The 20,078-nt window shown below is 41.5% G+C and overlaps 2 protein-coding genes across 5 annotated transcripts in view; one reads left to right on the forward strand and one right to left on the reverse strand.

Moving 5' to 3' along the window:
* Positions 1–15: 15 nt before the first annotated feature.
* LOC132116083 (protein shisa-2-like) lies at positions 16–6,908 on the forward strand. Its single transcript, XM_059524663.1, has 2 exons — positions 16–1,097; positions 5,667–6,908. The coding sequence occupies exons 1-2, from the start codon at positions 794–796 to the stop codon at positions 6,236–6,238; spliced, it is 876 nt and encodes a 291-aa protein (XP_059380646.1). The 5' UTR covers positions 16–793; the 3' UTR covers positions 6,239–6,908.
* Positions 6,909–18,773: 11,865 nt separating this feature from the next.
* Positions 18,774–20,078, reverse strand: part of LOC132116070 (phospholipid-transporting ATPase IB-like) — a 61,778-nt gene continuing 60,473 nt past the window's right edge. For all 4 annotated transcript variants that reach the window (XM_059524644.1, XM_059524643.1, XM_059524646.1 and 1 more), the window contains one exon: positions 18,774–19,936. In XM_059524644.1, the coding sequence (XP_059380627.1) occupies positions 19,842–19,936 (95 nt within the window). In that variant the 3' untranslated portion in view covers positions 18,774–19,841. The remainder of the gene's footprint in view (positions 19,937–20,078) is intronic.

The raw sequence follows: 20,078 nt of genomic DNA on the forward strand, positions 1-20,078 counted from the left end.
GCTAAAAGTCTAGAGTTGTAAGGCACAGCACTGCGCATGCGCCGCTTGACGGGTGGGCAGCTACCCCCTGAACGAAGAAGTTGTCAGTGGGTCACGCTCAGTCTATCAATGCCAAATCCTCACTATACACTAGTTCTGCTTGAGATATTGACAGCTTACTGCTTGCACCTTTTGGAAATCAGTTGTTGCAGTTGAGTGCTCTTTTAAATATTAATGAGCCAGACGTCCCAAAACGTTTACTGAAGTCGCATGATGTGGATTAATGTGGAAAAACTTCCTTGACTGGTTAGTAAAAAAAAAAAAAATTCGTGAGAACACATTGAGGAATCGAGCGTATGGATTACAAAAGAAGTCAGTGTTGGTTGCTCCGTATCTCAAGGGAAGACATTTGAGAAGAGACATGAAGATCCGCTCAGAGTTGGATTGATGCAAAGTTCGCAGGAAGTTTCTCGCAGGATTATGGGATATTTTGAATTTATGGTTTATGAGTATAAAACCTCACCCCTTATGGCTTTTACGCGTTTTTATATGTGTCCTCTTTCCTTTCAATCCAAAACAAAGCTACTGGAAGTCTTGTGACGGCTGGGGAAACACTGGATACTTGTCTGGAGCAGTTCTGCTGGACCTATTGAATTAACCTCGGGATTTCTCTGCCCAATGACATTTCCAAAGTTGTCAGTTGGGTTCATTTTTGCAGCGTCTCCTCGTTTTACTTGTTTAATTTACCGAGTCATTAATTTAACAGGTCTAGACCAGACCCTGAGGTATTTTAGTAGCACAGGTTTGTGTCAGGATGCGGGGATGCACGAGATTCCCGATAGCCGTCTCGGTGGTGCTGACACTTTTGACCATCATTAACGTGAAGGCGAGTGGAGAATACTGTCACGGTTTTCATGACGGTCAGGACGCTTGGAGAGACGGCTTTCAGTGTCCGGAGCGCTTCGACAGCGCCGAGGCCATCATCTGCTGCGGGAAATGCGAGCTCAGATACTGCTGCTCCAGCTCAGAGGCTCGCCTGGACCAGGGCACGTGTGATAACGACAAGCAGACACAAGACACCAACCCTGGGAACAAGGACGAGAAAAATTCTGGGGCAGGTAATCTGAAGTCTGCATTGTTTGCTGACAGAGTAACTTCCTCTGTCTGAAATAAATTAGGCAATTACCGTATAATCAGATTGTACACCAGCTAAGTTTAAATTGTTTAATTCAATAACTTTTAAAGCGGCAGCAGTGTGTCTAGTATATCGACCCACTTAAATAAATGTGTGCCTCAAGCGTTTTGTGCGTAAAAGCACTACTAAATGAGAAAGTTGAGTTAAGTTGAGGTTAAAAACGTTTAAGTTTAATGATGCTTGTATGTTTATATATCCAAGAAGCCATCTAAGCGAGAAGAGCTTCTTATTTAGAACGAGCTCCATTATTCTCGAACGAATGATTCCTACGAACAGGCTCTTTTAGTGAATCACTTCTGAATCAATTGGAGCGGTTGAATCTATGAATCGGACTCACTTACTGAACGGCAAGGCGTTAATTTCGTCATTTCAGAATCGAAATGAATCAGGTAGGTAGGCCTACTGTGTGGGTGTAACTTTTAGTTAAAGATATACATCATGAGTTTTGTTGCAATAATACGTATTTTGTGAAATAAATTAATTAATGCAAGAATAATTAATAAAGTTATGTAATTTTTAATGCCATTTCTATGTATACTATATAGCGTACCAATAAGTGGATTGTATTTATGAATATTTACGTCTTATTAGTTAAGATGTTTTATTGAAATCTGAAATTATATTATAATTTGTCAATAGACTGATGAAGAGGTGTAAATGCTGTAGGATTCTTCCTCAGAAGCACTAAAAGAATCATTAACTGGAATCGTTCTAAAGAATCAGAAACAGATTCGTTCAATTACTAACGATTCACATCCCTAAATAAACGGGTTAAATGTCGTTGCTTATCCAGGTCTTGACAGCTGCAGTTAAATTGGCATCCAAATTGGCACCTAACCGTCCACTCGATCACAAATGGTAAATTGTACCGCGCTCGGTTATAAATAGCACAGTAACGAGCGCGCGTGAACCCCAGTCGTTCGGCTCCCCACGAGGATCAAATTCAGACTTGACCACAGGAGATCCTGTGCCATGTGCTGACAGCCTCGTTCATAAAATAACCATCGCCGGTGCATCGTTTCCTTCCTTTGGGCAAGCTCAAATCACATTAAGTCCACGAATTTCCCCTCAGCTGAATTAGACTGGGGACACTGGGCTAGTTGTCACACTATTCACTGCATTGAATGTTTCTCAAGAGTAGGTTTATTTTTTCAATTTCTATATAAGCACATACTTTATCGTCTCAGTTATTTCCACAGCCATTGACATTAAAATGGTAGCAGAATAAAATCACAGTATAGAGTAAGTTGTTACAACCTTGCAATTAATGCACAATAGACTTTTCAGCATAATTTAACTTAAATAGTAAACGGTAAAATGTACATATAACCTGACAACTTATAAACCTAAGAAATCAAAGATTCTCCTTCAAATTGATACAAAAGTAGATTTTGATTTCTAAAAACTATAACCTAAAAAACAACAACAACAACAACAACACAGTGATATTTTTAAAGAAATAGATGCCCATCTGAAAGGCAAGAGGAAATGGTGGGCATGAAGTCTGACAGAGCCTGTCTGGCAGATGAAGACTTGGCTCGATTTGGACATTAATGCAACAGGTGTGAATTCATGTTAAGAGGCCCCAAATCCTTTTAAGGACACGAGAAGGGATTTGCTGTCATCCTGTATCGGCAGTGAACTTCAGATCCACTAACATTCTTGATTCAACAACAGTTTAAATAAATCAGGTTTATGTGTAGCCTACATGGTTTTTCCTTTTATCATTTTGTATTTTTGAAAGTTTACCTCACAATTGCAAGTAAACATCTCACAGTTGTTTATATCACAATTCTAACTTTATATCCAAACTTCCATATTTATCCAAATAATACAAAGAGTAAAGAAATATGTATTTGTAATATTTTAACAAAACTATTGAAAACTCCTGGCATGACTGTGTCACCATCCATCTCATTAGAAACCTTTTGTTACCTCTAGCACACTCGGAATTATAAAAGCATCTCTGAAGAACAATAAATCTATGGAAATAACATGTACTACAGATTCTCTATTGTTTTTCCACAGACATTCGTGTGTAATTGTGAATAGGGTGTTTAAAAAAACTTCAACTTCCATTTTCAAAACATTCACAAAAACTCGAAGCTTGCCAAAAATGAGGGCCATTTACTGAAAAATTCCACTGTTATAGTAATAACTACCAAAAGAGCTCCTGTAAAAATGACCCCCCTGTCATTTTTCCACAGCAATCATGTCTTTGATTCAGTAACGTTATTATAATAAATTGTTAAACAATGGCTGCGTTTGTTAGCTTATGGCTCTGTAAGTAGAGTCTGTTTTGCGACTACATTAAAATCAAAAGCCACTTTGCATTGGCTATTATAGATGATTTTATTCAACTCAATTATGTGGGTGAGAGATTCTGACCAGCTACAACAAAGTAAATGCTGAAAGCTTTCCTCTGGTAATCAGATGTCTAATTAAGCTATAAAGGTCACTTTTAATGCAGAGTTACCTGTCAAAAAAAAGCATGCACATGGTGAGGAAGCAATGGCAGAAAGGTCAGTGCTGGTTGCAAGAGATTAGAGCAGATCAAACCTGTCTTAATAAGTGTTAATGAGGGGCCCCGGACCCCTGGGGAACATCTCGTCTTTCATTTTTGCTTCTCTCTCAAATCCCTTCATCTCACATGAGCCAGCAGGTTCCCCATCTGTGAGCGGGGTGGAAACATGTGAGCACTCTGTTCTCTGATTTAAAGATACACATGCATGGCATATTGTGACACATCAACAAGGTTCAGCAATGCTTAAGGCTTCAAACTTGCTTATTGTCAGTTTTAGAGGGATACAAGTTACATTGAGCTCAGTCACATTGATATCCTAGTCTTCCTTATTGCAGTGGAGGTACAATTGCTTCAGATTTTGAAACGGATGTGTGCTTTCTAAAGAGAAGGAAAAACATTGCTCAAGGGCTATGTACTGTACAAACAAAACTCCCCAAAGTCCTCCAGTATGCTGCCATCCAGCACTTTTTCCTGATACACACTATAACATTACATGTTCTAGTATCAATGGCATTGAATACAGCTGGATGACCTAAATACATCATGAAGGTTTTATTACAAGCATCACATTTTAAAATCGTGTACTTTATTAATGATACCTCAAATCTAGCGGCTTGCATGTTGATGAGATTAGTGGATGATAAAAAAGGCAACAAATCCAAAAGATTTACACTGAAGCAGGAAGGCGATGCACATTTGAGTTTGTTCTTTTGATCTGGGCCAGTAAATACTTAGACTGCGACTAATGTATGCAAACGGCATAAAAACAAAGATGGCAACAATAATTAAAAATCTATACAAGCTTTGTTTTATCAGATATCATCTTGTTAAAGTACATGCCAGTATTTTCTGTACACAACAATGAACACAGCACAAGTCATGATATCTGATTCATGAAGAAATTACTCTTATGAAGAGTTTTTTTTTTTTAATGAATCAGTCAGAAAGTTTTACAAAACAGAGTTTAATCCGCTCATGATTTAGTGGTTTACATCAGTGAATCATTCATGGATGCATTTCCCAAAAGCATCATTAGCAAACTATTGTTGCAAGTTCCACAATTCTAACTTTTTCTTAATTATAATTATTATTTTTTAAACATATGTCCAGTTGTCAAATTAACTGGGAAACTTTGAGCAAATTCCAAAACGGCTTTTTTTGCCTTGAAGGACACTTCTGGAAGAAGACGCCATTTGTAGGGATGTTCCAAATGAAAGTGAACAACTGAATCCCTTCATGAAGGGTCCTTCCAAAAGTCTGTTAACGAAGGGAACATGCGATGGTCTTTTCCTGGAAGTGATTTCCATTTGTAATCATGTGATCTTGGGTTAGGAGATCTTGTAATTCATTTTAAATCAAAGCTAGGCTCGATTTCGACTTCACATACAAAACTAGATTGTATAATAGGCTAATTAAATTAGTCTTTATATTAATGCAATAAAAAAATTTAATCAGTGACAGAAATAGCCTATGATTTAAGATTGTATGCAAGCAAGTTTAAGCAAGTTTAGTTTAAAAAAGTTTACAACTGCCATTTACAACTGATGAAAGTGCTGAATGCTGCTCACACATGCAGAATTTTCATCTGGTCAGTCATTCCCTTCGCCAAGGCAGTTCCAAACGATTAGCCTATACTAGACAGAAATGCCCTACACCCTTAAAAGAACACACTTCAAGGGCTCTGCCCTGTGAAGGTAGGAGGACATAGGGATGTTCACTTCCTTTTGCAATTCACCCTTTGTGTTGAAACATGTTGGAGCTATAATCAAAAAATTTTAGTCCGGTCAAAAATCAGGTAGAAATACTCTTAGAAAACTGACTGATATTTATATTGCACATACTCCACATTTTCCAAAAAAATACAAAAACTAAATTTATCAATTAGGCAAGTTAAACAGAAGTTTAATTATAATTTAAATTCCTATATATTTTGAAAAACCTGATGATTTTCCTGCTTTTGCTCTGCAGTACCCATCTATGTGCCCTTCCTGATCGTCGGCTCGGTCTTCGTTGCCTTCGTGCTGGTGGGCTCTGTTGTTGCCGTGTGCTGTTGCCGATGTCTCCGTCCCAAACAGGAACTTTCATCAGGCGGCAGCTCAGGAGGAGGGTCCAGCAGCGCCCGAGTCCTCGAGACGATTCCCATGATGGCCAGCACAGGTACATCACGAGGCTCGTCCTCCCGCCAGTCGAGCACGGCCACCTCCTCCAGCTCTTCAGCTCCGCCAGCCGCCCCCCGTCCCGCACCTGCCCCTATGCTCCGCGCCCAGGCCTCGTGCTGCCTCCCGCCGGACGCCAGCGTCTACGTGAACATGCCTACCAACTTCTCAGTGCTAAACTGCCAGCAAGCCACTCAAATCCTTCCTCACCAAGGCCAGTTTCTACATCCTCAGTACATCGGATTCGCCCACGCTGTTTCTCCGGGTCCTGCCTTCCTAGATCCCTCTCAAGCGGGCTACCGCCCATTGCAGTCTCCGTACCCTCCGCCAACCAGCGTGGCTAGTGTGACCGGGGATCAAAAATACCCTCCGGTTACCATGTGAATCCCAATGGGACCATCATAGGAATAAAAATCACACACAAAAAAAAGTTCAGGGCACAAATGAGACTCTCAAACCAGTGCTTTATCAAACACAACATCGTTTTCTGTGATATAAAGGACACAGTGCTTAAGAAATGACTGGATGTGTGTGTAACCTGCCTTGAAAAGTGCTAATGGTGCCTTTATAAATGAAGCCCGTGTGTATATATGCATTGTATATTTGTGTTGTATAACCGTGCATGAGCGCTCTGTGTGTGACTGTATAGGTGTGTTGGTTTATGAGATGCAGTATGTGAATGTGTGTGTGTAGTGCACTATATGTTGTGTGTAATGGGAATCACAGGTGCTGTAATGTGAAAAACAGTCCTGGCTCCCTGTTGGATGCTTAAAATCTAATGAAGTGAACACAGGACACAGACTGTGACGCTCCACCCTCTTGCCCACTGCAACACACACACATACAGTAGACACACACACTTAAACTTTCGCATATACACACTCACATTCTGCAGAACCAAAGTCATTTTTGCTTTGCCAAGGAACTGAATAAAAAATATATACAAAATATAGGCCTGTGTTTGGGAAAGCAATGTGCAAAGGTTAGGGTAGCAAAGATCAGCGGTCTTCTGTTCTGAAGTCAGTTACGCGGTAAAAAATGTCTGCCAACTGTTCCCCTTCACTAAGTCTCTGCCTTGTGAAAGGACTGTGTATGTGTGCCACTTTTCTTCCCCTCTGTTAGCATTAGGTACACTCGAGGAGTACCAAAAGGGTTCCAGGGCATTTCATTTGGAGTGGGTTTCTTTCAGCACGCTCAAAGGCAGCAGTTTAGCCAAACTGAAAAAAGTCATAGGCTCCTCCAGGAGAAGGGCAAAGATCACAATGAAATTAAAGACTGCCAGTCTGAAATCACCAAAAAAAACTAAACAGTAGTCTGAGTTATTTGAGTTTTAAGGTAATCCACTCCAGAATTTTGTTTCAAACCTTTACAACGTTCTTTCTTCTGTGGAACACAAAAGACGATATTTCACTTTTTTCATCTAATTCAAGTCAATGTTGTTATAGTAAAAACTAATTAAAACCAAAATAAAAGCTAAATAGATATCTTTAACTTAAACTAATAAAAATGGCTAAATACATATTTTTATAGCAGAAATTGCTGTTAAACTAAAATAAGTTTTAGATAACTTTAGAAAAAGTTGCTTTGCAAAACATAGTTAAGGTACTTAAGGTAAATAACTTAAAATATGAATAAAAGCTATATTTTTAATAGTTAAACAAACTGAATTAAAATCTAAAAAGCAAAGTAAAAATATTACAAAAACTAAAACAAGAAAAAAATCACAACACAAAGGCTAAAGACCTAAACTAAAATTAATATAAAAACTGAAAAATAATGATAATAATTTAATACATTGTATAAAAATATACAATACTGAAAAAATATAAAGTAACTGATGGCAGTCAGCGGGACTGTTTTAGACAAAAACAGTTTTTTAGAATATCATCTTTTGTGTTCCACTGATTGGAATGACTGAGTAAATAATGACAGATTTTTCCTTTTTTTTGGTCAACTATCACTAAAGTTTGAGATGGGATGGTTTCTCCCCCTACAGGAAAAGTAGCAAAGTCTGTCCTGACAGGGACTGTATCTTTGGGCAACTTTACATGCACATCAGATCTACTTTTGTGTACGATACGTGTGTTTGTAAAACTGAATGAGTATTTGAGCTTGGATGTGCCTCTCTCTCTTTGAGAGCAGGGTGCTACGTCTCTTTTACATATGAAATCTAATAATTATAATAAATATTTTTAGAGACTGTGAAGTGTCACTGGGTAGTTTGTAAGAGATGCTGAGTGCGGCTGTCAGCGGTATGTGTGGCGCTCTCAAATGAAGACATGCAGGGGCCGTTTGCACCACTGCCTTGGCTAAATTAAACCCGAGTGCTCCTGTTACACATGCACTTTAAGTGCTCAGACTTTCATCACTCTCAACACTCATGACGAAACTGAGACCATGAGCTGCGTGCATAAATCTCTGCATAGTTTCCATGCTAAGTGTTTGCATACAGACAGACATTTAGTCATAAAACTCTATGCACATGTTCACATTACTTTTAAATATATATACTGGAAACGAAGCTGAATTAGCCTGAGTTGACGTCATTTTTGAACAGCTATAAATTTAATTTATATACACTACTGTTCAAACGTTTGAGGTTGGTAAGATTTTGAAAGTTATGCAGTCCTATGTGATTAAAAATACAATAAAAACTCATTTTTCAAAATAATTTTTTTGTATAATTGATCATGTAATCTATTCCTGTGATGGCAAATCTGAATTTTTAGTATCATTACTCTAGTCTTCAGTGTCACATGATCCTTCAGAAATCTTTCTAATATGCTGACTTGCTGATTAAGAAGCATATTTATCCATATTAAAACAGTTGTGCAACTTTTTTTAAAAATAAAAAAACTTTTTTTGTAAAGATTTTTAAATGATTGAAAGATCAAAATAACAACCAAAATAAGTATTTTGCTGGTCTTTCTGAGGGAGATTCTGATAAACTAGTAAATGATGAATGACAGTAAACTATGGCACCTGTCGATATTGAGATTATTACAAATGGTTATATTCTTCATGTTGTTGAAAGATGAAGTGCTGCCAGTTCAAACAACATTTACAAGCTGTTAACATGTGTAATAGAGAAACATTAACAGGCTGTTCTACAATGAATTTAGTGGAAACTGTTATTTTTTAAATTACACATACTGAAAGTATGATGTGACATTTTATAAATATATGTTACAGGCCCCGTGAAGAAAGCCTTGTTTACAGATTAGAAAGTCCTGTGAAAACAGGAAAAATTGAAGAGACAGGAGCAAACGTGTATGCGTCGCACATAATCTCCAGCAACTGTGAGTGCGCCTGCGCAATACAGCTCCTGTATCAGTTCACTTTTTAGAATAAAAGTCCCAGTCCTCGTTTCACTTTTTAAAATAAAAATCCCGATCTCACAGACCCAACACAATGCTCTATTAAAATGAGCAAATTAAAGGAAAGAAAATGATTTCAATCAGAACCACAAAATTGACATTTTAGGATGTCACATCCTCCCCGACAAAATGAAAAAGGCTCCAGTTACAAAAACTCAAACAATTCAATGCAATATTTTTTTCAAAATACCACTTATTTTGCTCAATATACTGGCACTGTATATGGGAAAGGTGTAAATGTGTTCATTTCAGTGTAAGGTGTAGTCTGAAAGGGGTGTGGTAGGGGATAATGTGTTGCCCACCCAGGTAAGTATGGTAGTGTATATGCTGCTATACTGTGGAGTGCAGGCTGAGTTTGTATCGAGGGTTGACCAAGTGTCTCATATGTGAACATGCTCTTTGGTTTTCGCTCTCTGGCAGATCGTCTCAGTATCATCGGATCTTCTTCTGCTAGATAGTCCCTTGTATCATTTATCCAAAGACTCTCGATTTCACCATCTTCTTCACTCCTTTGTGAGGGTATGGAGCAGTGAGCAGGTTCATCCAATGAACGACTGTTTTGAGTATATCCTTCATGTAGTGGCACTTGTATTTGATCTTGCTCTCCACTTGCAGACGCTGGTGTCACCACTTCCACCAGTGGATTCTCCTGACTTGGTTCTGTACTTGGACGGTAAGTATTTTCCCTTCTAGGCTCGGCCCAACTTGAAGGAATCCTCAACCAATACTCTCCAGTGTCGTCCTCGTCTGAATCCGTCTGTTCTCCCCCGTGGTAAGTAAGCTCCTTGCTCTGTCTCTCTCTGTCCTTTTGTCCATTTTGCTTCTGCTTCACAGGTTTCCCAAGATCTGAAGGAGTTTCCACAGGTAAATCATTTACCAACAACAGCAGGTTTCGATGCAAGGTGCGTTCTCCCTTCTTACCTCCATTCTCAGGGCTCACCTTATACACTGGGTTATCAGCCACTTGCTCTTTGACCACATAGATAGTTTTCTCCCAGTATGGTCTGAGTTTTCCCGGGCCTCCACGCTCACTGAGGTTCCTGACTAACACCCTGTCTCCAGGTCTTAGCACTACACCTTTGACTTTGAGGTCATACTGAGCTTTGCCTCGTGCACTTGCCTGCTTGCTGTTCTCGCTTGCTATTTGGTATGCTTCACCCATTTTTCTAGCCCACTGTTCGGCAAAACCTCTGGGTGTTTGCCCCTCGTCTTCTTCAACCAGCCCGAAGATCAAGTCAATAGGAAGTCGAGGATGTCGTCCATACAGCAGGTAGAATGGGGAATACCCAGTTGACTCATGGCGAGTGCAATTGTAGGCATGTACAATCTGGGGCAGGTGATCTTTCCACTTTGATTTTTCTTCCTCAGCCATTGTTCGAAGCATTTGCAGGAGCGTCCGGTTAAATCTCTCAGCTGGGTTCCCTTGAGGATGATATGGAGATGTTCTTGAATGACGCACTCCAGCCAGTTGTCGGAGATTTCTGAACAGCTCATTTTCGAACTCTCTGCCCTGGTCATGATGTAGTTTCCCTGGATAGCCAAACCGAGGGATGTAGTCATTAAACAACCGTTCAGCCGCTGTCCGTCCGGACTTGTTTCTTGTAGGGTAAGCTTGAGCGAATCGTGTGAAATGATCTACAACCACTAGTATATACTCATATCCTCCCCTACTCTGTTCCAGGTGCAGATAGTCGATGCAGACAAGTTCCAATGGCGAGCTGGAAGTTATACATCCCATGGGTGCTCGGACATGAGTGACTGGTTTTTTTGCTTTGATGCATGGACACCTTTTGGTGATATACTCCTCCACTTCTCTCTTCATATGTGGCCAGTAGAACCTCTCTCTCATCAAGTGGATTACTCTTTCTTGGCCTAGGTGTCCCATCCTATCATGCAGGTACTCCAGGGCAAGTTGTCTATACTTAGTCGGCAGGACGAGCTGTTTCCTTCCAGCCACGTGCCTATACAGGCATCCATCTTCCAAAGACAGCTTGCTCCATTCTCGTAAGAGTTTCCTGGCTGGACCAGCCACACTTCTCCTCCTGTCTTCATCCGGCACCTCACCTGACTCTTTCATCTCCATTATCCTAGAGACCACTGGATCATCCTTTTGAGCTTTGGCGAGTTCGACCTTGCTTATAGGTGGCAATGAGGGGGCAGGGGATAATTGGTCCAGGTCTTCGTGAGACATACTGAGTGCTGCAATCCAAGCCACATCCTTCTTCCTGGCAGCACGAGTTCCATCCCAGACCGCTCGTATCACCTCTGCCGACAGGTCCTCCGTGCACTCCGTGACATATTTCTCCATGTCAAGGGGAAGGCGTGATAGCGTGTCAGCATCAATGTTCGCTTTGCCAGGTCGATGTTTGATTTCAAAGCGAAAATCTGACAGTTCTCCCACCCAACGATGGCCTACTGCATTTAGTTTTGCAGTGCTCATAACATAGGTTAAGGGATTATTGTCTGTGTAGATGATAAAGTGAGGGGCGTAAAACAAATAGTCTCTGAACTTCTCGCATACCGCCCACTTTAATGCAAGAAACTCCAGCTTCCCACTATGCAGTCTGTAGTTCTTTTCAGCTGGGGAAAGGGTCCTAGAACCATAGGCAATGACCCGCAGCCCTCCATTCTGGTGCTGATAAAGGATAGCCCCGAGTCCCCTTTCTGATGCATCAGTGTGTAGCACGAATGGGAGGTCGAAGTCTGGGTAAGCCAAGACCGGGGGATTTACCAGCATGTCAATGAGCAGGTCGAGTGTTTTCTGGTGCTGACAGGTCCATTCTACTGGTGTTCGAGAGGGCATCTGGGGACACTTTCTCTTCCTTTGACTGTACTGATGCATTGTTGCCCTCGGCTGAGTCTGGAGCAATTCGTAGATTGGTTTGGCCACACGTGAAAAGTCTTGTAGGAATGGGCGATAGTATCCGAGGAATCCAAGGAGTCTCCTCACCTCTCCTACGGTTTGAGGTTTGTTACTCTTGAGTGAAGTCACTGCTTCAAGATCACGAGGATCTATCCTCACTCCTTCGGCTGACACTAGGCGACCCACGTACCGGACTTCATGGCGGAAGAGTTCACACTTCTCAGGCCTAAGTTTTACTCCGTGGCGCCTAAGAGTCTGAAGAACTTTTCGGATTACTCCTACATGTTCCTCAAATGACCGGGCATAACACAACACGTCATCAAGGTATGGGGCACAGCACTCATCTCTGAGATCGTCCAGCATCCCCTCCATACTGCGCTGGAATGCCGCAGGTGCATTGGACAGCCCGAATGGGATTCTCAACCACTCATATAGGCCCCATGGAGTGATGAAGGCGGTCATGTGTCTAGAACCCTCGGCTATGAAGCCCTGGTGGTACGCTTTTCCTTGGTCAAGGATGCTAAACCAAGAATACCCTCCCAGGGTGTCAATCAGGTCTTGAATCCTCGGCAAAGGGTGCCTGTCCGGTACAGTCTTCTTATTGAGGAGGCGATAGTCTACACACAAGCGTAGTGAGCCATCCTTTTTTCGAACACAGACTACAGGGGCGGAGTAAGGGGACTTAGATTTTACAATCCACCCTTTTGCCAGGAGGTCTTGGATATAGTCCTTGACTTCTTTGAACAAAGGCTTGGGTATTGAGGAGTAGGCACGTTGTACTGGTATGTCATCTTTGAGGTTGATGGACATTTGGAGACTCGGGATGCAGCCAACATCATTTCCATCCCTGGCAAAGGATGAAGACTCCTCGTTCAGCATTTGCCTAACCACTGCTTGCTGATCCTCACTCAGATGGCTAAGATCAACAGGTGGGTGCCACAATGTCGAGCTTTCATCCACCGCTGCCACCGATGCCTCATGAATCGTCCCACTTGCCTTTGTCCCACTGGATCTGTCCGCTTCCAATACCGTTTCAACAGGATGGACGTACCCTAGGATTGTGTTGCGAGGTAAGGTAATGTCGCATGTAGAGTGGTTGCCGATAGGGACTGCAAAGTATGGGCTTCCTGAGCTCTTGACTTCCAAAAGACCTTCACCTATGTCCAACTGCTCCAACTGCACATTGTCCTCATCTGGCTCAAACAAGGCTGCTGTGCCGGACTGATCCATTTTGGGTGGCACTCTGCACTTTACCCAAGCTACCTGACCTGCTGGTATCAAAACGCCATCTCGATTTATTCTCAACCGCCCCCACTGTCCGCTGTGCTCGGGCGTCTGTACAAAACTAACCAGGGTCTGGGCTTGCTCACTTGATACTGCTATTGCACTGGAGAGCAATGAAACTAAAGTAGGAACTAGACGCTCTGGTTGGCCCTGAATTAGTTCTTCCACCACATTAAAGCCGAGCAGCGGCCTCTCAATTGGGATGTGGCTCACCAGAAAAGGAACATTAATTGAGAGGTCAGGGTTGTCGTTCCCTTGTAAGTTGACAGTTATTACAGCCCACCCGTCAAAGGGTATTAGATCTCCATTGACGGCATACACTTCTAACTTCTCTGTCATTCCCATGAGCTCCACAAGAGGCCTTACTTCTACAGTGGGTAAGTATTTGTCCTTCCATGTTCGATCAATCATGCTTACTTGAGCCCCGGTATCAAGCAATGCGGTGACCGCGAGGCCATTGAGATTACACTGGGCCAGCGCCTTCTTTCCTATCAACTTGATAATAGTTTCTTTCTTAGTTCCAGACGGCAATGGACCAGCCACACCCTGATACATTTCTTTGGCACTGAGGGTTTGATTCTTACAACAGGGAGAGGTTCTTGTGGGTTTAAGCTTTACAGGGTGAGGTTCAATTCCTGAAATGGGGTCCTCAGTGCTTTGGGACATAGAGAGTTTGGTCACTGGTCGTCCCTTGGCAGTGACCGTTTCCCGTTTCCCTGCAGTCTTTGCTTCCCAGGACATCCTCGAGCCTGGTGCCCCTCTTCGCCACAGAGAAAACAATGAACGCAGCTCTGTTGTCCCGCTTCGACACATCTGGGGCAACCACGGAGTCTCGCCCTTTGCTGTGGAGGGTGACCTCTAACAAAACATTGACAGGTGTATTCAGGTTGTGGCCTCAGTGTTGACTGTCGCATGGAGTTTACCATACTGGTAAGTGCGTCAATACGAGCAGTAAGTTCTATAATTGGATCACTCCTACTTTTCTGACCAGGTGTCTCTTTTACCCCTTTGTTTGGATCACTTTCGAGTTGGGCACAGCTTGCAGTGCTTTGCTTGGGCCGAGTTATCGGTCCCAATCTTCGCGCTCGCTCATTTTCATCATTAGTGATTTTCATCACATTTCTTACGATTGCCTCATCTGTGATACTGTGATCAGCCAGCAGGGGTTTGAGCTCACTCCTAACATCTTTATACTTGTGCCCCAGGCCCTGATATACAGTATGGAGAAACACGTCTTGGATTGTGGCTGGGCTGTACCTCACATCCGTGTTAGACTGTTTGATAGCAAAGAGTATTTTCTGCTTAAGGCCTATTACCCTGTACAGAAACTGTTGTGGAGTTTCAGTCTCCATCTGTTTTGCACACATTAGTTCCTGAAATAACTCTGTGCTACTTTTGTCTCCTAGGTGTGACTGAAGGAACCTCTTAAGCTCTTCCACTGTCATATCTTCCTTATTCATAATCATTTCTTTGAAGTTACCTGGTTTAATTACACGCAATATTCCCCTGACCAGTTCAGCTTCACTGAAATTCTCTTTGACTCCATCGTCAATTTGTCGGCACACACTGGCATATGTGATATCAGATGCATAGTCGCCAATTTGTCCCCCTTGTATCTTAAATTCACGACGTTGCAGGCAGGAGAGATCTCGTAAAGAGACCACCTTCTCAGTGAAACCCTGTGAGGTACGTTCAACATTATTACTAGCCAAAGGTGTGTCACTGTATATCACAGGTGGGTTAGCAGTGGAATGCTGTGTATGTGGTGTAAGATACTGAAGGAGCTTCCTGCTCAGCTCTTCGAAATCTGAATGCATGACAGGAGGATTGGTGCTAGGGCCTGTATCTAACCCTCCAGCTCTCCCCAGGTCAGTTGTAGTGTTAGGTGATTCTAAATGTACAGTGTCTGCAGTGATCATGTGGCCTGTAGAGGTGCGTGTATATAAAGTGGGTGCAGGGTTTACATTTACATCAACATCGACATTACTCTCAACCTCACCATGATGATGATCAGACACTGGAGCACCATGCTCTTGTCTAACAGCCTCCACAGTCCCTTGCAAAACCAAAAGTTCAGTCATACCTCTGTCCTCTGATTCTAACAGGTTGGTGCTGTACATGAAAGCATTGATGTATTCAAGAGAGCCCTCTTGATCTTCCACGTCAAGTTCAGATAAGTCCCTTCCTGGTACTGGACCGATGCTTTTGGCAACTTGAAACAGTTCAACAGCTGACAGGTTGAGCAGCCTTTTCCTGATGTCCCACACCAGGCCCTTGCGTACCCGATCAGCCATGATGACCTCTTTTCCACAGCCCCTCAAGCCACTCTCACAGTATCCAGCTCTCGGAACCCCCTTTCTCACTGACGTGCCCTTGTCTTTTGGATCACCACATCAGCGCCCACGTTATGTTGGTCCTCAGGATCAGTTTTTATGGATCGACTTCTCTGGGCATCAGGAGTCGATCCCGGACGAGCCCCCACAAATCTGTTACAGGCCCCGTGAAGAAAGCCTTGTTTACAGATTAGAAAGTCCTGTGAAAACAGGAAAAATTGAAGAGACAGGAGCAAACGTGTATGCGTCGCACATAATCTCCAGCAACTGTGAGTGCGCCTGCGCAATACAGCTCCTGTATCAGTTCACTTTTTAGAATAAAAGTCCCAGTCCTCGTTTCACTTTTTAAAATAAAAATCCCGATCTCACAGACCCAACACAATGCTCTATTAAAATGAGAAAATTAAAGGAAAGAAAATGATTTCAATCAGAACCACAAAATTGACATTTTAGGATGTCACATATACGTCCACTTATTTACAATTATTGAAACACTTGATTTAATGACCTAGAACAACAACAATAACAAAAAATAATTCACACAATATATGTGATATAGCCTACACATTAGCTACAAAAATCTGCAACATTTAAAAATCATATTGAACCAAATGGCCTCAGAACTGAGAGTTGTGTTTAGTTAGTAATATTTGTATTCCACATGCACATACAGTATGACACAGGATGAAAACTTAAAGCTAAATCTATATAAATATTACTTGAAAGTGCTAAAACACAAATCACTTTTCATACTTCAACTTGCTTTAGAGAAAAGAGTTTTTAAACACACTTAACAGCACATGTCACACTTTCCACCCAGACAATGGCTATAATATACAAACAAAACCCACAATAATTGCAGTTAGTTAAGTCTGCCTGTGTTCTTGGCATGTATATGTGGAAACATTAGGGTCAGACTAACGTTTGGGGAGTCATTGGACAGAGTTGAAATGGATCCATGTGGTTCCTGCTGAGGTGGAACAGGAATGGATTCCCCATATTGGAGGCAGTGGAGCTGGACAGAGCTGGACAGAGCTGGCTCATATTCAGAGACGTGGGTGTGGACTTCTTAGCAATGGGGGCGATCATGGGACTGATGGGGTTTACAGGGTCACACACACCCTTACAGTTACATTAAGACTTCAATGAACTAGTATTATTCTAAATATCCATTCGACGCACCTATTGTTAATTCAGAACACATAGTTGAGTACATTCTCAAATACACACCACGTGCACTTTACTATATGTGTTATTTGGCAAATTGAATGATTCGAGGTTTAAATAAGGTAAGATCTACATATGCTGTAAATGTGTTAGTACTCTCCTTTCTTTCCTGTTTTTAATCTTAAAATAACACTCCACCTCAGCTCATTTCCTAACCTGTAACTCTGACTCAGCTCTGAAGTGCACTTTAAACAAACCCGGCAAGAGAAAGCACAAATCAAACTCCACTTATAAGCCTGCTAATGTTGAATGTTGGCTTTAATTTTTGTAAGTGAACCAAATGACGCTAAGCTCATTTTTTTTAGCTCAGCAATTTTACAACTATCTCCTTTTCACATAGGCTGTTATTCAAAGTTTGGCAAGCCCTTAAAACACGGTGAATGTATGATGTAAATTCGAATAGAATTAATTAAATTCTTCTATCATTTACTCACCACCGAATCTGAAGCAATGCGTTAAACTTTAGTAGTCAGGAGAACTTTCTGTGGTAGCGTGAGTCGAATCACGAATTATTGACTCATACGAACCGGTTCTTTTCAATAGGTCAAAATCTAAAGATTCACAAAACGAATCTTCGAATCCTTTAGTCACTCGAATTCGAATTCGCTAGTGAGTTAGGGCCGAGTTAAAAAGCCTCAGTCAACATTCAGTGAGTCATGCAGTTACAAATGACTCCTCTCTGAACTGTGAGTCGCTTTATCTATTTGAATAGGCACATATATTTACTTTTGTTAAACTATACAGTTTTGTTAACTGAAATAACTGAAGCTGAAACAAAATATAAATATCACATGATAAAACTTTAATTAAAAAATTAAATAATAAATGAAAATTTTAAATTTTGGCAACTGAAAAAGTTTAACTACAAAAATAACTAAAACTAGAATAAAGATGAAGAGAAAAAAAAAGTCAAAAGCACAAAACAAAATGACTAAAACGAACTTATTAATTATTATTAATAAAAAAAATTCATAGGCATTTTGGTTGAGTACTTAATCATTAATAGCATTTTGGCTGAGTGCATATGAGCTAATCTACTCCGGTGAACTTTCTTTTTGTCAGATAGCCTATTAAGAGAGGTTGTGGAATTACAAACAATTGACATGGTTCTTTAAATAGGTCAAAATCTTCCAATGATTCACAAACCAGTTTCAAACTCCCTAGTGAGTTAGCAGTGAGTTAACAGCAACACTCCCGTTTCTCCTGGGAGTCTCACGTATTTCACACCCATCTCCCACCTCCAGTATTGTTATTTCTTCCAGTAAACTCACGGAATTTTTATGGCCCAAACCTCCTTAGGCCTATATGAATAATCATATGAGTATTTTATTCCAAGGTTGTCCGATAACAAAATATTGTACAAAATGCATCCTATTCGGGAACAATTGCATTACAGTCGACAAATCATCCAAATTTCAACCCATTTGTGACCTCAACCGTTATCAACAGCAGCACTGTTAGAAGCAAGAAGTTGAATCATCAGTTGTAGAATTGGGAGGAGACCAAGGAGAAACTCTGGAGGAAGCATTTCATTTTATATCTCAGAAACCGCACTGATTTTATTATCAGACAGTGGGAAAAATGACTTTCAGTAAGTCCTTCTGCTAATTTTGTTCAGACATATATATATATATATATATATATATATATATATATATATATATATATATATATATATATATATATATTTGTTCTACAGAAGATAGTTTGGAATGACATGAGTGTGAACCTACAAATTTAAACTGAACAATAATAAAAATTTGCCTGAAATGACTCACTCATATTAGAGAACAACAATAACAGGACAAAAGAAAAAGCTTAAAAAGAGAATGACACAGAGTCACAAGTCCAGTTTATTTGACAAAACAGTCCAGAAACCCGACAGGTCAAGTGAAAGCGGACAAAAGCAAAAGCTACAGCTGTGATCCACAGCAGCCACCGACTGGAACAGAGAAGGGAATGAAAGGACGACTAGACCAAGAGAACAAGGAGACATGGAGATTGGCGATCTGGAAAAAGAGAGAGCATCAAAGACAGAGGCAGACGGAGAGAACATGAGCTCTAAGATACAGAGGCCGCTATTAAGTAGAAGATTAGGTGAGACAGAGAGCTAGAGAAGGTGTATTTGTGTGTGTGTGGTAAGCTGGGAAGCTCCATGCTGAAGGGTGGGGGTTCCGCCTCAGAGGAATCGCTGTGTGTTTTGGCAGCTTCACTGGATGGGAACGGTGCATGCATGTGTCTGCAGCATCTGTAAGCCACACCTCCCCCATCTCAGGTCTGCAATGGGCATTCCTCCAAAAAGACTGTATGCATGTGGGTGGCTGTTTTGTGTTTGTTTAGAGTGGCCTCCCCTCCTGCTTTGCTGTGGTGATGACGGATATGCCAAACTCCCGATCTCTGGAGACGCAAATGCTAGGACTCAACAAAAACACACACATGCAGACACACAGAGAAGTGCAACAGCCGCCCTACAACCTACACACACGACAGATAAGAGCACATATGCACATCCTTCTCGATATCTACGCTCACACATACAAATGTGACGATGCAAACGCACCCGCACAATGTAGAACCAAATGAAGCAGTGTTGTTACTTGTGATAGTGATACAGTCACAATTGTTTCTGGCTTCGCTTCTGGGTGCTACTTGGCTCCTTTCGCCTGTCCGTTCGTGTTTAGTGCATTTCGACTGAACGTTTTGATGTGAGAATATGCCCGCCCACCCCAATCCTCCGTTTCCTGTAAATCCACTCCCTCGTCGGGAGGCGGTGTGTTATGTAGCTCGGCCGAGTGTTGCGCTAGCTGTGGCCAGTTCAGTTTAGTTCAGCTTAAAGGCCACAGCAGGGTCAGCCAGCACAGGTGTGTCCTTAAAGTCTCTAGCAGCTGTCGCTGTGGCTACAGCTACAGACTGGGCCGCTGACGGGTGGTGTCATAGGATCGAACAACCTGGGACTGCGACACCACACCATGCTCCTCCTGTGAGAACGCATATCCATCTATTGGGAGAGAGAGAAAACAATCGTTAGCCTTTGTTATAGGGATATTTGCATGCGGGAACTTGTTTTTGGTTTGGTTTTCCTAATACAACACAGAAAAGAAAACTTTATACTTTTACAGATTCATTTAAGATTTTTTTCA

Source organism: Carassius carassius, chromosome 35, assembly GCF_963082965.1.
Source record: "Carassius carassius chromosome 35, fCarCar2.1, whole genome shotgun sequence".
NCBI classification, from domain to species: Eukaryota; Metazoa; Chordata; class Actinopteri; order Cypriniformes; family Cyprinidae; genus Carassius; species Carassius carassius.